This window comes from Portunus trituberculatus, chromosome 18 (assembly GCF_017591435.1).
Source record: "Portunus trituberculatus isolate SZX2019 chromosome 18, ASM1759143v1, whole genome shotgun sequence".
NCBI classification, from domain to species: domain Eukaryota; kingdom Metazoa; phylum Arthropoda; class Malacostraca; order Decapoda; family Portunidae; genus Portunus; species Portunus trituberculatus.
The window spans coordinates 15,405,986-15,420,985 of record NC_059272.1 but is presented as its reverse complement, the minus strand read 5'-3'; the positions used below and the strand labels follow the sequence as shown (position 1 = coordinate 15,420,985).

The following is a 15,000-nucleotide window of genomic DNA, read 5'->3' as shown; positions in this document are numbered from 1 at the left end:
CTCTCTCTCTCTCTCTCTCTCTCTCTCTCTTTCACATGCAGTATACTCACGTCTTTCGTCCAAATGACCTCCCTCGCCGGCGGGTTGCAGGTAACGTCACACTCGAAGTAAACGTCCCTGCCCTCCGTGATGGGCTGCTCCCCGAGATTTGCGCCCAGACGAAGCTCCACCCGCGGCGCGACTGTGGAGGTTGAGAGAGGCAAGGTGGAGAGGCGCTCACTTACTTGACAGGGAGTAAAATGCACAACAGACTACAAGATGCAAACTCATTCACTCAATGGAAAGTATTGCAGGAATAATTATTAACTTATCCCCTTCAGTACCATGATGCGTTTCCATATTCATTCTAGTTACTATTTAGTGATTTTCTACAGCTTCAGAAACTTATGTGGCGGATTAGAATAGTGAAGACTGTGGCCATTAATCTTCTGACCTTCATAGGCCCTTTCTAAAGTCAATAAATTGGTTTAATCGTACACAAAACTCAAGGTAAAAATGTGTCTCAGTACTGAAGGGGTTAAACTAGATATCACATTGGTAGAGACTAAAATAATTAAAAAGCCATTTCTAACACCGAGGTTTCATAGTTAAAAGTATATAAAACATGAGGAATGTCACTGACTGCAAAACTTTCGAGTAAAAACCAGAAAAAAATGACTTTCATCACACTGATTACTCATGCTGGTAGAAAGCAAAGAGTGTAATCTATCAGTGTGTCGTAATGAGTAATATTATCTCCAACAAAAATTAAGAAAACTGAAACTAATGGCCAAGAAATAAGCAAAACTACATTACGAAAAAAAACAACCACCTCAGACGCCCACGATTTCCACCAGCTAAGATATACTCGTTAAATGAAGCAAGAGTGACGGACTTCAAACACTCAAGTTCCCACCACAGCTTTCAAGCAAAGAGCCTTTCAAACAGCGAGCAAAACAGGCATGAGCAGACAGGAAGAGAGAGAGACAGAGCACCAAGGGAAGACATCTGCCTCATCAAGGGTCGAAACGAAGGCCGTGGAAACTTATAAGGGGAGTAATAGAAGGAAAATAATGGGCTAGATAGGGAGAAGACAAGAGTGTGGTGGAGGGCGAGGCAACAGGTCGACTATAGAGGGGGAGATAATTGGGAGAAGTGAAGAGCAAAAACGAAACATGTAAAAAGAGAGATGGAAAAGTTATAAGGTGGATGATGAAAAGTTACCAGCACATTGGTCAGCTAAATGAATGATAGATGGACAGATAACAGTTCATGAACGATATTACGTGATATTACCAAACAGCAGAATGCACACACAATTATTATGCAACAGTTCCTAAAGGTGAGGGAACGATAGACAGTAAGCGGAAAATAACCCTAGATTGAGAGACGGGAAGGAAGAAAGAAGAAAAGGAACAAGAGAAGAGAGAATGAAGCCAAAAATTGAGAGAAGCGAAGGAACCATAAGGGAAAAAAAGAAAAATGAAAAAGCCATTAAAAAAGTCAAAATTCTGTAAAAACCTTAATGTAAACATGAGAGAGAGAGAGAGAGAGAGAGAGAGAGAGAGAGAGAGAGAGAGAGAGAGAGAGAGAGAGGGGGAGGGGTTGGTGACGCTAATGAACGATGGGGTAAGATGTCTAGGGAACTTGAGGAGGAGGAAGAGGAAGAGGAGGAGGAAAAAGAAAAAGAAAACGATGTAAGAGGAAGACGACGAAATAAATGAGAAGAAGAAAAACAGAACAATGGGAAGAAGAGAAAGAAAAAATAACAATAAAAAGGAGTAAAAAAGGGAAGAAGAAGAATAGAACAATGAAGGAAGAAAGCAGAAGTAAGAAGAGCAGGAAGGGACGAAAAGAGGAAGAAGAGGAGGAAGAAAGAGGAGGAGGAAGAGGAGGAGGAGAAATAAGCAATAAAACCAAGAAAAAAAAAAAAAGATACTAAGAGGTCTTTTGGCTTATAACGAGGGTAACTGGTGTACAACTGCTGTGGCCGCAGGAAAGAACGCGAAGGAGACCCAGGAGGAGGAGGAGGAGGAGGAGGAGGAGGAGGAGGAGGAGGAGGAGGAGGAGGAGGAGGAGGAGGAGGAGGAGGACAAGAGAAGCGAGATATGTAGAAAAAAAGTAAAGGAAGGAAAAGAGATTAAAAAAAATATGTATGTAGAAGCACGGAAGTATTTTGGAAAAAGAAGAGGAAGAGGAGGAGGAGGAGGAGGAGAAGAGGAAGTGAAGGACGAAGAAGCGAGTTGAAAGTAATAGAAAGCCTACAGCCCTATAATGAGGTTGCCTATTTTAGTATAAACTGCAACACTCTAAAAATCTTTACGAGTCTGACGGTGAGAAAAGAACAGGCAGGTGGAAAAGATGAGGCGAAGGAGGAAAAGGAGTGAAATAAGTAACAAGAAAAAAGGAGTAAGAGAACAGAGTAAGAAGTAGACTAGGAGCGAGAAAAGTAAGACAGGAAGAAGCAGAACAAATAAAAACACGAAAAGGAAGGGGAAGAGTGAAGTCAAAGAAGAGACGAAGAGTAAGAAGTAGAGGAGGAGAGGAAGAAGCAAGGCAAGAATGAGCAGAAGAAGTAGAGAAGTAAGACATCAAGGAACAGGAGTAGGAAAACGAAGAAGAGGAGGAAGGAATAATGAAGTGAAAAAGGAGACCACTCACAAACGACGGTGAGCTTGGTGGAGGTGGTGAGGCCTGGGTGGGAGATGTTGGGGTTCCGGGCGGTGCAGGTGAGCGTGGCCTGGTGGTCCCCCGCTTTGGGCACCACCGTCAGGTAAGACCACGTTTTCTCTCCGACGTGACGGGACTGTGGGAGGAGGAGAGGCCATCAGAAGGGTCTCTACGGGATCACGTGTGGGGAACCTCTAATTTGCTACCAGGATGCGTCTGGTAATGGGGGTGTTGATCTGTTCTGTGTCTGTGAGTCTGTCTTAGCATGCGTGTACTCTGCTTATATGTCACCAGTTAGTCAGTCAGTCAGTCAGTCAGTTAGTTAGGCAATCAATCAGTTAGTCAGTTAGTCAGTCAGCCAGCCAGTCAGTCAGTCAGTCAGGTAAGATACTATACTACTAATGATATGGTTACGTTTTGTTCTTGTTAGTAGACGTATTCCATCTGTCAGTTACTAGTAAGTCAACCAGTAAGTCAGCCAGTCAGTTACGTGCTTTACATACTGCTCATTTGTCACATGTTTCTAAACCTTCTATCATAACAACCATAAAAAAAGTCAGTCAGTCACATCATCACATCACCTCGCATTACCACTTGAAGATACACCCACACAAACCTAAGACCAACCAATGCTTTCCTCTCCCTTCCACCTCCTACATCACTTCCCTCATACCTTCTCTATTTACCTTCACATCGCTATCTTTCCACGTCCCTCCTTCCATTTACAAACACGTATGGTACTCACAGGGGCGTGTAGTGTGGTGGAGACGCCGTTTAGAGTCTTGGTCCAGGTGAGAGTGGCTGCTGGATATGCTCCGACCGCCAAACACTCCAACCTCGTCTCCTGTCCGGCCACAAGAGGAGCCTTGGGTACGCGTATGTCCACAGTCCTAGGCCGCACTAAAGGGGAGATGGAATGAGGTCTGTTAGGTAGCGGCGGGGAAAACTAAGAGGGTACTGCTGCCTCGCCTTAATGTGAACCCTTAATGAAAGTTTATTGAACTGCAAACTGCCTTCTCGTCTGCCGGCCAGGAGGGAAATATGATAATGGTCCCAGGTATGAATTAATGGTGAGACTCGAAAGGGGGAATGTGAATGAATGGTGAGACAGAGGGGGGAGGAGGAGGAGGGTAGGGAGGGAGGGACGCCTGGTTGGTAAGGGTGAGGAAAGCAAGGAAGGGAATTTTTTTTAAGAAATTGTGGAGGTGTTGTGGGATATTCAAGGTGGGGAGGTTGGGGTGAGGGAGGGTGACATGTAGGTGTATATGTAGGAAATAAGAAAATAAATAAATAAATGAATAACGCTGTGGTGAAGCTGAGGGAGTTGTGGCTTACACGGAATGTCACTTCAAAGCTCAACTCGGCCGGAACACATCTTTTAGAAAACCAATCCTTTTTATTACGTTTTCTTCTTTTTGAAGATTTTTTTCCTTAACTTTTATTCGAAACTCCGAAGTCTAACATTGAGAAAACCTCCACTTCAACCCTTTCCTTCCTCACAGCCTCGGGAAAAAATGTATGACGTAATGTATGTACTCTCTCTCTCTCTCTCTCTCTCTCTCTCTTTGCTAATCTCCTTCACACACTTTCCTTTACTTATCCTTTCCTATTACCTATTCTTTCACCTCTTTCTTATGGTTCCCTATTCCTTTAGAGACACAGACCCACCACCTTTTCACCTATCCCCTTCACTTTCTTCCCCTTCTCAGTACTCTCTCTTGTTTACTCCTTCATACCCTCCATTCCATCTGGCACTAAAAACACCCCATGATATTAGCACCATTAAGCTTTATCTCTACTCTTGCGCAACTCATATAGGGAGAGAGAGAGAGAGAGAGAGAGAGAGAGAGAGAGAGAGAGAGAGAGAGAGAGAGAGAGAGAGAGAGAGAGAGAGAGAGAGAGAGGAGCAGAAGGTGGGAACGAAAGGATAAAAGGAAGAGTAGAGTGATAAGATGGGACTGATGGTGAAGATTCGTGTGAATTTATGGACCCGATATGCTCCTGGTGATGAGAGAGAGAGAGAGAGAGAGAGAGAGAGAGAGAGAGAGAGAGAGAGAGAGAGAGAGAGAGAGAGAGAGAGAGAAGCAGAAAGGAAAATATAGCAAAGGACGAGGAGGAAGAAGAGGAGAAACAGTAGTAGTAGTAGTAGTAGTAGTAGTAGTAGTAGTAGTAGTAGTAGTAGTAGTAGTAGTAGTAGTAGTAGTAGTACTAGTAATAGTAGTAGTAATAGCAAAAAAAAAGTTAGAAAAATATATTCTAAAAGGGAAAGACTTGGAAAAAGAAGAAACATGATAAGAGGGAAAGAAAATAAGAAAAAACGAAAATTGAAAGGAAGAAGAAGGAAGAGGAGGAAGAGGAGGAAGAGAAAGAAGATAAGGATTCAGGTCGAGGAAGAATTTCTGATCTGAGGAAAGAAGAAATGTAGAAGACAAGAAGCAGAAGAAGGTGACAAGGCGCAAGGTAAGAGGAAGAGTAAGATGGAAAATACACGCTAAGAAAAACCCACTGCATAACACAAAAAGGAGAAGAGAAGAGAAGAGAAAGAAAAAAAAAAAACCTACAATGAGAGAACGAAAGAAAACGAGAACCAACCAGCGAACGAGACTTATAAAAAAAAAAAAAAAAAGCTGCAAACGAGAAAAAAAGGAGAAAATGACGCCTCTTTGGGAAATTAAAAAGAAAACCAGTTGTTAAAGTTAGAGATCAAAGAAAATGGGGGCAGAGGCTACGATGGTTAAGGGGGAACTAAAAAAAGATAAAAAAAGAAAAGAAAAAAATGGATGGAAAAAGTTTGATAGAAGGCCCAGGCAAAGGCAACCGAGGACTGCACAAGTTGGCGGAGGAATAAAGTTAGTAATTACTGCACTTGTGGTCTGATTGGATGGCTGAGACGATGCTGGAGGAGGAGGAGGATGAGGAGAAGGAGGAGGAGGAGGAGGAGAAAAGGAAGAGGAAGAGGAAGCTACTGAGGAGTGCTTACCTGTTTTGTGTGTGTGTGTGTGTGTGTGTGTGTGTGTGTGTGTGTGTGTGGGCCGTCCTACCCCCAAGCAAGGGTCTCATATTCAAGGTGGTGATGAGGTAATATAACTTACGTGGGTCGCGTGTGAGCCTCGATGGAAGGTAAGTAACGATATGAAGCGTGTGATGTGTGTGTCCCTTTTGGAGCATTGAGGCAGACACGTTCAAGAGGGTATTGTGTGTGTGTGTGTGTGTGTGTGTGTGTGTGTGTGTGTGTGTGTGTGTGTTAGACATAAATAAAAAAGAACAGACAAACAGGCAAAAAAAAAAAAAAAAAAAAAAAAAGAGAACTTGCAGAACAGAAAGAAAACAAAACCATAAAAATAGCGAAAAAAAATCAATATAAAAACAAGCTTTGAGACTAGAAAAAAAAAAGAATAAAAAATCCAATCAAAAGCAGGGATAAAGAGGAGAATACTCAGTTCAGGGGCGCTTGAGGTCACCATTTACCCAATCACTAACCGGTCAAAGCACATCCACCACGGCCACGGCAATGCAAACACACCAGATAAGAGACGACCAGCCAGGAGAGGACACATTGGAGATTCGGTAAAAAAAAAAAAAAGAGGAAAAATGACAACAAAAAAGGACACGAAATGGAGCGTACAAAAAATGGGTTTAAAAAAATGCTATAATCTTCACTTTGGCGCGTAGAGAAAAGCATCACTTACTCTTTTTCAGCCTTCAAAGAGATACGCGATGTTTTTATTCGAGTTTAAATCTTTAGATCTCTGTCGCCTTTTTCCGTTTCGTGTTTGTTGTATCACGAAGCGACGCACGACGGCAAGGGGAGTGGTGTGGAGGGTGAGTGCGGGGAAGTGCAGGGTGTGGTAAACGGAGAAGAGGAAAGGATAAGCAAGGGAAAGAGACATAATGGAAGTGGAAAAGAGTTCGGCAGTGAGTTTGTCCGTGTTATTGGTAATTCTTCCTCTGTTTTCCATGTCTAATAGCAAAATTTGAGAATAAGTTAGAATTTTCTATTAAAAAGACATATTTGTGTAAAGAAGTAGTTATAAATGAATGTTAACCACTTCAGTACCAGGACGCATTTTCATATTCACTCTGGTTACTGTTTGGTGATTTTATACAGCTTCAAAAATTTACGTGGGGTGATTAAAATAGTGAAGACTCAGGTCGTTAATCTTCTGACCTCCATAGACCCTTCTAATGTAAATAAAATCGTCCAATCATACCCAAAAATCAAGATACAAATGCACCTCAGTACTAAAGGGGTTAATGCAATGAATCACTAGACGTACAGACAACATAATAGAGTAGCCAGCTGTGCCGTAACAAAAAAATATTAATATGTAATCATTATTTATTTCGTAATCAACCAAGAATATTTTGAAATTTTAATTAATTTCCCGTGGTACGAAAAATACAACATGTTTACTCACCGGAAAATAGCGAATATATAATAAAACATTTCAAATATACAAAGAGCGGCATGAAGCAAAGAGGAAGAGTCGAACCGTAGAGAGCGAAAAAGTGTAGCGCATTGACAGCGCTTCTAAAGGAATGGCTTGCGGAGTGGAGGCAAAAGGCGCTGCTCGGGAGTGTGATGGAGCGCTCCTGAGGGTTGGCGAAGCAGGACGCCGCCGCCACGCAGAGCTGCCACCACCTGCAGACAGGGCGGTGATCTTATGGCCGCCATGGGACCGCATGACTCCGCGGTGATAATGTCTTGTGAATTTGTTAGTGGGCGGCTGCTTGTTGTCTGATAAGATTTCAAAGAACTTGTGTGTGTGTGTGTGTGTGTGTGTGTGTGTGTGTGTGTGTGTGTGTGTGTGTGTGTGTGTGTGTGTGTGTGTGTGTGCAGTTCATTACACTTGCCGTGCCAATACTTCCACCTGCATCCATAAGCCTTCCATTAACGGATCTGTAGGTGATTGGTTTCTACATTTCTGTGTGGCATTGACAGGTTCACGGGGTGGGGGGCAAGGATGGCATCAGGTGGTGGTAGTAGTGGTGGGTGTATGGTGGACCATTGTCAGTGATGGCGGTAGTGGTGGTGATGGTGATGGTGGTGGTGATGGTGATGGTGGTGGTGGTGGTGGTGGGTGCATGGTGGAACAGCGTCAGTGATAACGGTAGCGGCAGTGGTGGTGGTGGTGATGGTGGTAGTGGTGGAGGTACTCACGGTGCAGCAGGAGGGCCAGCGAGGTGGAGAGCGGCGCCGTGATGTTGTTGTTGACAGCGCGGCAGGTGAGGTTGGCCTGCACGTAGTCCCTGGTGAGTGCCGGAATGCTCAGCTTGGTGCTCACCTGACCTTCACTCGCTGACGGCGGCGGCGGGGCTGGGAAGGTGGCGAGGGCATCCTTGTCGTACCCTGTCAACTGGCTGTTATTGGCGAGCAGTGTTGACCCGCGCCACCAGGTCACCTCAGGGGCGGGCCAGCCTGCGGGGAGAAAAACCAAGAGATTATTTTAAACCTCTCGTAATTTTGTATAATCTTTCTTTATCATTTCTAGGTTCCGACACTTCAATGTTTTTTTTTTTTTTTTTTTCAGGGTCCTTCTTACAAGAAAAAAATCTGTGATGTCTGACGAGACTCTTTAGCGGTGCTTTCAGTAACACGCCTACTGACCCACTTCTAGTCCGGCGCTGCGTGTGAAGGGCGCCGCGAAATAAACGCCAGGAACGAGGCCCAGAATGCGGCGCAAGTCATCATGGAGTAATCACACGGTGGGATTTGAAGCGTCCTCTTAACTAATGCCTGGTGGTGCTTCAGCGCTCGCCGCCGCTGCCCACTTACTGTCACAAATCACCCAAACGATGCCTAAATGCTAAAGGAATAGGAACATTCAAATCCTCATCTGCAAATTTCAGCAAAATTAACGAAAATTGTCGCTTTTAGTCCATGAAATCAACATCCACATTCAGCCGAGCGATTACACGCACCAAAAGAGAACTCCATATTTCCTCTTATAAGCCTCGCTACTTCCTAAATGTTCTTTACTCATTATATAAACACAACGGTCCCGAAGCCTGTGTTAGTGTCGCATAATCATCATTAAATTAATACCGGAACCCAATAACCTGGCGAGCAGCTGAATGCCGCCTGACCAATGTTTACGACAAAGTGCAACACCCGAATTCCTAATATTATGTCAGTGTTTAATGCGCCACTATGTTAATGGCGCGACATGGAGATTTCAACGTTTTGTTGATGACCGATGATTATGAAACGCCGGCACTTCATAACCTGAGTCAATTGTTCCGAGCCAGGCGAGTCCCGCTTCGTGTGTGTGTGTGTGTGTGTGTGTGTGTGTGTGTGTGTGACGAGATCTGCAATGCTGCATGATTATAAGGACCATGTTCTGGATAAAAACTTCACTATTTTCCCTCTTTAAAGTGACAGGATTTTAAGGTTGTTTTTACGGTTCAAGTGACAAGTTAACGAGATTTCTACATTGTTAAAAAGAAACACACTTGACAACACTGCTAATCATCTCTGTGGCCTTGGAAAAGAGTCGTGGTGAGAGAGCAAAGCGTTTCAAAATACAATGCAACGTAAGATGCTGCTGCGTGTGTTGAATGGTAGCGGCGGCGGCGGTGGTGGTGGTGGTGGTGATCATACTCACCTCCAAGGGCGATGCAGTAGAGGGTGAGCGCGTCGCCTTCCGTCAGAGGCCCCAGGAGTCCTGCTGCCACCGCCTTGTTGTCGCTGCCCACAACCATCAACCTGGAGGGCACCACTGGGGAGAGAGAAGGGTGTTAGCCAGGGGTGGTTGGAGGGGAGGAAGAGAGAGATAGTGTGTCAACTTTTGGGTGGGTGGTGGGGATGGAAACTGAAACGAGGCATAAAGGAAATGTTTGCTTGATGGAAATGTATAAACTACGTACAGGCACCTTCACTACGTACACAACAGAGGCGAAATATCAAAACTAAAATGAAATATGTTCGAAAATACGGTCATTGTTGTTGTAGCTGTTTATTATCGCCAGCATTATTGTTGCCATTGCTATTTTGCTTTTACTATCCACATAAATGGTGTGGGTATTAGTGCAGACAATGTAACCTGTCAGGTGTAGCGGCGGTGGCCAGGTGCGCACCGCTCGCTGGCCGCGTCATTATTTCAGGGTCACGTTCCACCACTCGTTCCTCGGGGCCAGGTGAGGCGAGGCGAGGCGAGGCCAGGCCAGCCCAGGCGATGTGGGATGGGGTGGGGTGGGGCGGGGCAGGTTTGGGTGGGGCTGGTAAGCTGAGGCGGGGCGGTGCCATCGCATCCCGCCGCCCACCTGACGCCATCCTCTTTAGCCGCTGGAAACGCTTCTCTTTTGTCAAGTTATGGCGCACTGCTTCACGCCAATTACCAACATTGACTACAATTTTACAGAACTCGCGAAGCTGCGAATGTAACTCCTGCGGTAATGTCTGCCTGCTGAGAGAGAGAGAGAGAGAGAGAGAGAGAGAGAGAGAGAGAGAGAGAGAGAGAGAGAGAGAGAGAGAGAGAGAGAGAGAGAGAGAGCGCCGTCAGGAGGACACGCCCGCCGCTAAGAACAGCCACGCCACATTAAGCTGAGTGAATATCATACCGTCGCTGGTAAGAGGTGGCGAAGCGTTAGGGAGAAGGGACTTCTTGGAACGAAACCGGCCGTTCGTGCGGAGGTAAACAGGCGTGTGACACTACTCATTTGAAAGCCCTTCTCCTGCCGTCTATAGAAGCCAAACTCAACGCTCCTTCATTACTTCCCTTCACTCTACGCTCCCTCACTTCCTTCCCGCTTCGCTGTCTGCCTCGCTACCTCCCTTCAACACACACCAGCTCAATTCCCTCCGTCCTTTCTTTCCCGTGGCTTTCTTTACCCTCTTCCATCCAACACTCTCCTACTGTGTCTCTTACCTGCTTTGTATTTTCTTGCTTTATACCGCTGACTGAATTTCTTCACACCTTCCCTTTCTGAGCCTGCTCTCCTTCCCTTCCTGCCACCGCAACTCCGCTTTTTCTCCTTCCACGTTGAGTCTCCAGCTTTTGCCACACAATCTTCCTACTTTTCTCTTCCTCGCCTCACACTTCCTTGTATCTGCATTTCCTCTCGTGCTTCCTAATCTTAATTATCTTCATCCTGACCACTGCCACTTCTCGTACATCCTCCCGCCCCACTTTCTATTTCAGTAGTACACTTCAGCATACCGCTATTCCTCACGGCTACAGTTTTCAGCGTCCCTCTATATATCCCCTTTCCCCCAACTTTCCCGTCTCATTTATATCCGTTTTCCTCCCCCTCTTCTCTTGCTCCCTAGCCAGTCTCCCGCACTCCCCAGATTTGTATAATAAACAATTTACGGTTAACTAAAGTAAATCCAATTACTTGTTAAAGGGAATAACAAAACCCGGACTGACGCGAGGCAGGTGTGTGTGTGTGTGTGTGTGTGTGTGTGTGATGGTAGCGGTAGAAGTAGACTGATGGTGATAGTTGTGTCATTGTAACAGTGTGTAGTGGAGCTGCGGTGAGTGTTGGTGCAAAGCTTCATTTCACCACCACTGTTGCCATTTAGTGACGCAAGTGACTATTGTTGTTGATGGTGATGGTGGTGGTGATGGTGAGCTGAAGTGTCCACGGTGGTGAAGGTTTGGCTGATGATAGTGTTGATAGTGTCATGGCTGTGGTGGCAGTGGAGGTGATGGCTGTGATGGTGTGGGAGGATGGCACAGGGAGACGGCAGTGGCTGCAGTTAAGTCCACCTCCACTGAGCGTTAAAATTCACCTTCGCTTAAAACCAGAGACGGAGGAACCGCTTCTGTTCTCCCTTCTCCCTCCTCCCCCGGGCCCATTCTTCCCCGGACTACACTCACGTAATTATGGAAATTTTAAAACTCATATGAAATCTTTTCTTTCCATTTACCCAACTCGGTTAATTCTGGATCCGTCTGAAGTACTCACTCCTCCATCGGTTTCACTCCAATTTGTGGGGCGAGCTTCTCTGCATTTTTACTTTCAAATAAACTAAAACCATTGACCTTGGAGCTTGTTCGGGAATCAATTTTGCCGAGCCGAGGCCTTTTCCCCGCGGCCTGACAAGCCACTCGCTCTACCAAGAGTCTTTCCACGAGTATTTCCCTTTGAATAATTAAGAAAGATATAAAGTTATGGACCAACTTTCCCAGCTGCATCTTGCTCCATTAAGAACCTCTTCGCCAGCATCCATTATACAACATCTCCAGTGAAATGTTACAGAGAATTCAAGTAACATTAAACATTTCATGACCTAATCCTCACATTGTGGAAACCCTCGAACTGCCTCATATCACTTTACTGTTTGGAGCTCCGTGAATTATGAACACCCACCCACCCGCCGCTCGCCTCTTAGGAGCGCTCGTAGCCATCCAGGTAAATGAGGTGACCATTCGTTAATTTAAGTAAGGTAATAATTCTTTTAATGTTAGCAACAAAGGAAAACACTTTTCTGTTCTGCATTGCGGCATTTTCCCTCCTTAGGATTGCCAGGAAAGAAAATGGGGAGGTATCTTGTTATCTTATTTTATCTTGTCGGGTGGCGGGTGCTGGGGAGGCCGTGTGTGTGTGTGTGTGTGTGTGTGTGTGTGTGTGTGTGTGTGTGTGTGTGTGTGTGTGTGTGTGTGTGTGTGTGTGTGTGTGTGTGTGTGTGTGTGTGTAGTGAGGGACGCCCGCTGCGCCACTTCCAGTACTAGGCAGATCCGGAGATGAACGCGGAACACTTTAGGGTTATAATAATAATGCAATGGAAAAAAAAAATCATAATATATTCATTAAAGTGCTATCGAATATGTGCGTACTATTAATTTAATTACTCGAAAGGGATATCAGTGAAATTCCCAGCTAGGAATTAAGGTAATATTTATCAGTAGTAGATAGTCGATGAATAATGTAGTAATTAATTAGATTAAAGTGCATCTAAAATGTTGCTATTGCTGTAGGCCGTAATAAAGGTGAGCTTATGTGGACCTGCACACACACACACACACACACACACACACACACACACACACACAGCAGTGATGCATATTGCTCGTCATATTTTAGAAATCCGTGGAAAGCGGCGCGAATGTACATGGGAGTTTATACATTAGCTCAAATCTGTCACAAAAATAGACAAGATAAAAAAAAAAACTATTAATTGATATCTGATAAATTCTATCACTGAATTCTTTAAAACGCTTTTTGTCTTATCTCTTCTTTAAAGTTATTGACATTAGGACGAGTTTTCGCTCAGTAATGAATCGGAGTCATTAAGCTTCCTCTGTTGTTATTGCCTCTATCGCCGATATGTTTGCAACGTTTTTCTGCTCGCGTGTTTTGTTTCCATAGCGAACAGATTCTATTTTTGTCAATAAACTGCCCATCCTGGAAATTATGCAGGAACCTCCATGGACGGGCGCTGGAATGGAGGGAGTTACATCATTTAAGGGCCATAAAAGATAAACTGATAAACTTATCTCTTCTATACATCTTGGAACTATCTATAAAAAGAAAACGAATTATCGGCGATGGCTTTGACGACGCTTCTACTCCTGGCTGGGAAGGAAAAAAGTCTTGTCTACGAGCGCATCTTTCTATTCGTGGACATTTTTCTCATAACATTAAACAATTTGGACATTTATTTCTGCATTTTGTACTTTCGGCATTGACTTGGTTCTATAGCTCAGATAAGACAAAATTAACCCATTCCTTTTTGCTTCTTTTTGTCTCCATTGAATCTATTATAGTGGTCTGATAGTTAACAAAGCTTTACTCGAACAGAAAAAGAGGTCCATGAGATAGAGGGAATTACTAAAACGATATACCAAAGACTTAATCAATTACGTCCACTTTAATATGGAAGTTGACGGGGACTATATTATTACTTCTCCCTTGTAATGACGTTTTCTTACTAATATAAAACAAAACAAACTGAAATACAATAGAGTGTAATTACCGTGTGGCTCTAGTCTACTCCACGCCGATGACTAACAGGCCCGTATTCTGAAACGCTTTGCTCTCTCACCATCTCTGCTTCCCAAAGGCTCCAGTTGACGATACTCGTGTTTTTAACATCTTCGGTACCATGACGCGTTTCCATATTTCTTCTGCTTACTATTTGATGATTTTATACAGCTTCAGAAACTCATGTGGGGGATGAGAATAGTGAAAAATTTTCCCATTAATCTTCTGAGATCCATAGACTCTTCCTAAAGTCAATAAAATTGATCGTTCCCACATCTCAAGATAAAAAATGTGTTCCAGAATTGAAGGTGTTAACAGTATTCTTAATGATCTGGTGATAGATTGGTAGGATTTCTAGTTTATCAGAAGGAGGAACTGTCTTAAAAACCCGGCTAGTTGTCTGTGTGACCTTGGAAAATTGCCGTAGTGAGAGGGGAAGGGGTTTCTGAATACGGGCGAAACTCGGTTCCCTTACACAGTGACAAGCGTTATTCATAGATGTGACACCGCCATTCTGCAGAGTCCCTGTACCACCGAGGTGAGGAAGCGAGGGAGATAATGGATGCTGGTAATGATCTCCATGGGGGATGCTCTAATATGAATGAGGAAACGTGATCATATGACATGTATATAGCAGATCTCTCTGTCTGTCTCTCTCTCTCTCTCTCTCTCTCTCTCTCTCTCTCTCTCAGTGACAATAACACCAGCAAAGAACACATTTTTTGACGAGAACTGAGGTGAACCAAAGTATACAAAAAAATACAAGAGAACAGGACAACACACACACACACACACACACACACACACACACACACACACACACACACACACACACACACACACACACACACACACACATCTTACCATACACCGTGAGGTTGACGTAGGCGAAGAGCGTGGGTGACACCTCGAAGTCCACACGACACTTGTACCTGCCGGAGTCTTCGCCCTTGAGGGGACTGAGAGTTAGGTGGCCGCCCGTGACCTCTGACCTCACCCGGCCCTTCACCACTGGGTCCACGAACTCCTGCTTGTCGCCGCCCTCTCGCAAGTCCAGGCTGCGGAGAAGAGAGGAGAAAATGAGAGGCGCTGATGTTTTTTTTTTTCATGTATGAAGGGGTAAAATGGCTAAGGACAACATAAAACGATAAAAAAAGGGTCAATAGAGAAGTTAGTATGAAAATAGTGGTAGAAGATAGACATAAAACGAAAGAATGTGGTCAGTATAGTAGATAGTATGAAAATAGCGGTAGAAGATAGACATTTCTCTGGCTAAGGGCAACATAAAACAAAAAAATTAAAGGTCAGTAGAGCAATTAGCGCAAAAAAGCGATAGAAGATAGACATAAAACGAAAGGAAAAGGTCAGTAGAGCAGTTTGCATAAAAATAGCGTTAGACGATAGACATTTATCTGGTTAGGG

The 15,000-nt window shown here is 44.3% G+C and overlaps 1 protein-coding gene across 1 annotated transcript in view; it reads right to left on the bottom strand.

Moving 5' to 3' along the window:
* The window catches only part of LOC123505378 (nephrin-like), a 37,246-nt gene that overhangs the window by 15,237 nt on the left and 7,009 nt on the right, over positions 1 to 15,000 (bottom strand). The window contains 6 exon segments of the mRNA XM_045256596.1: positions 51 to 181; positions 2,641 to 2,785; positions 3,395 to 3,549; positions 7,811 to 8,068; positions 9,255 to 9,368; positions 14,443 to 14,636. Of these exon segments, the coding sequence (XP_045112531.1) occupies positions 51 to 181; positions 2,641 to 2,785; positions 3,395 to 3,549; positions 7,811 to 8,068; positions 9,255 to 9,368; positions 14,443 to 14,636 (997 nt within the window).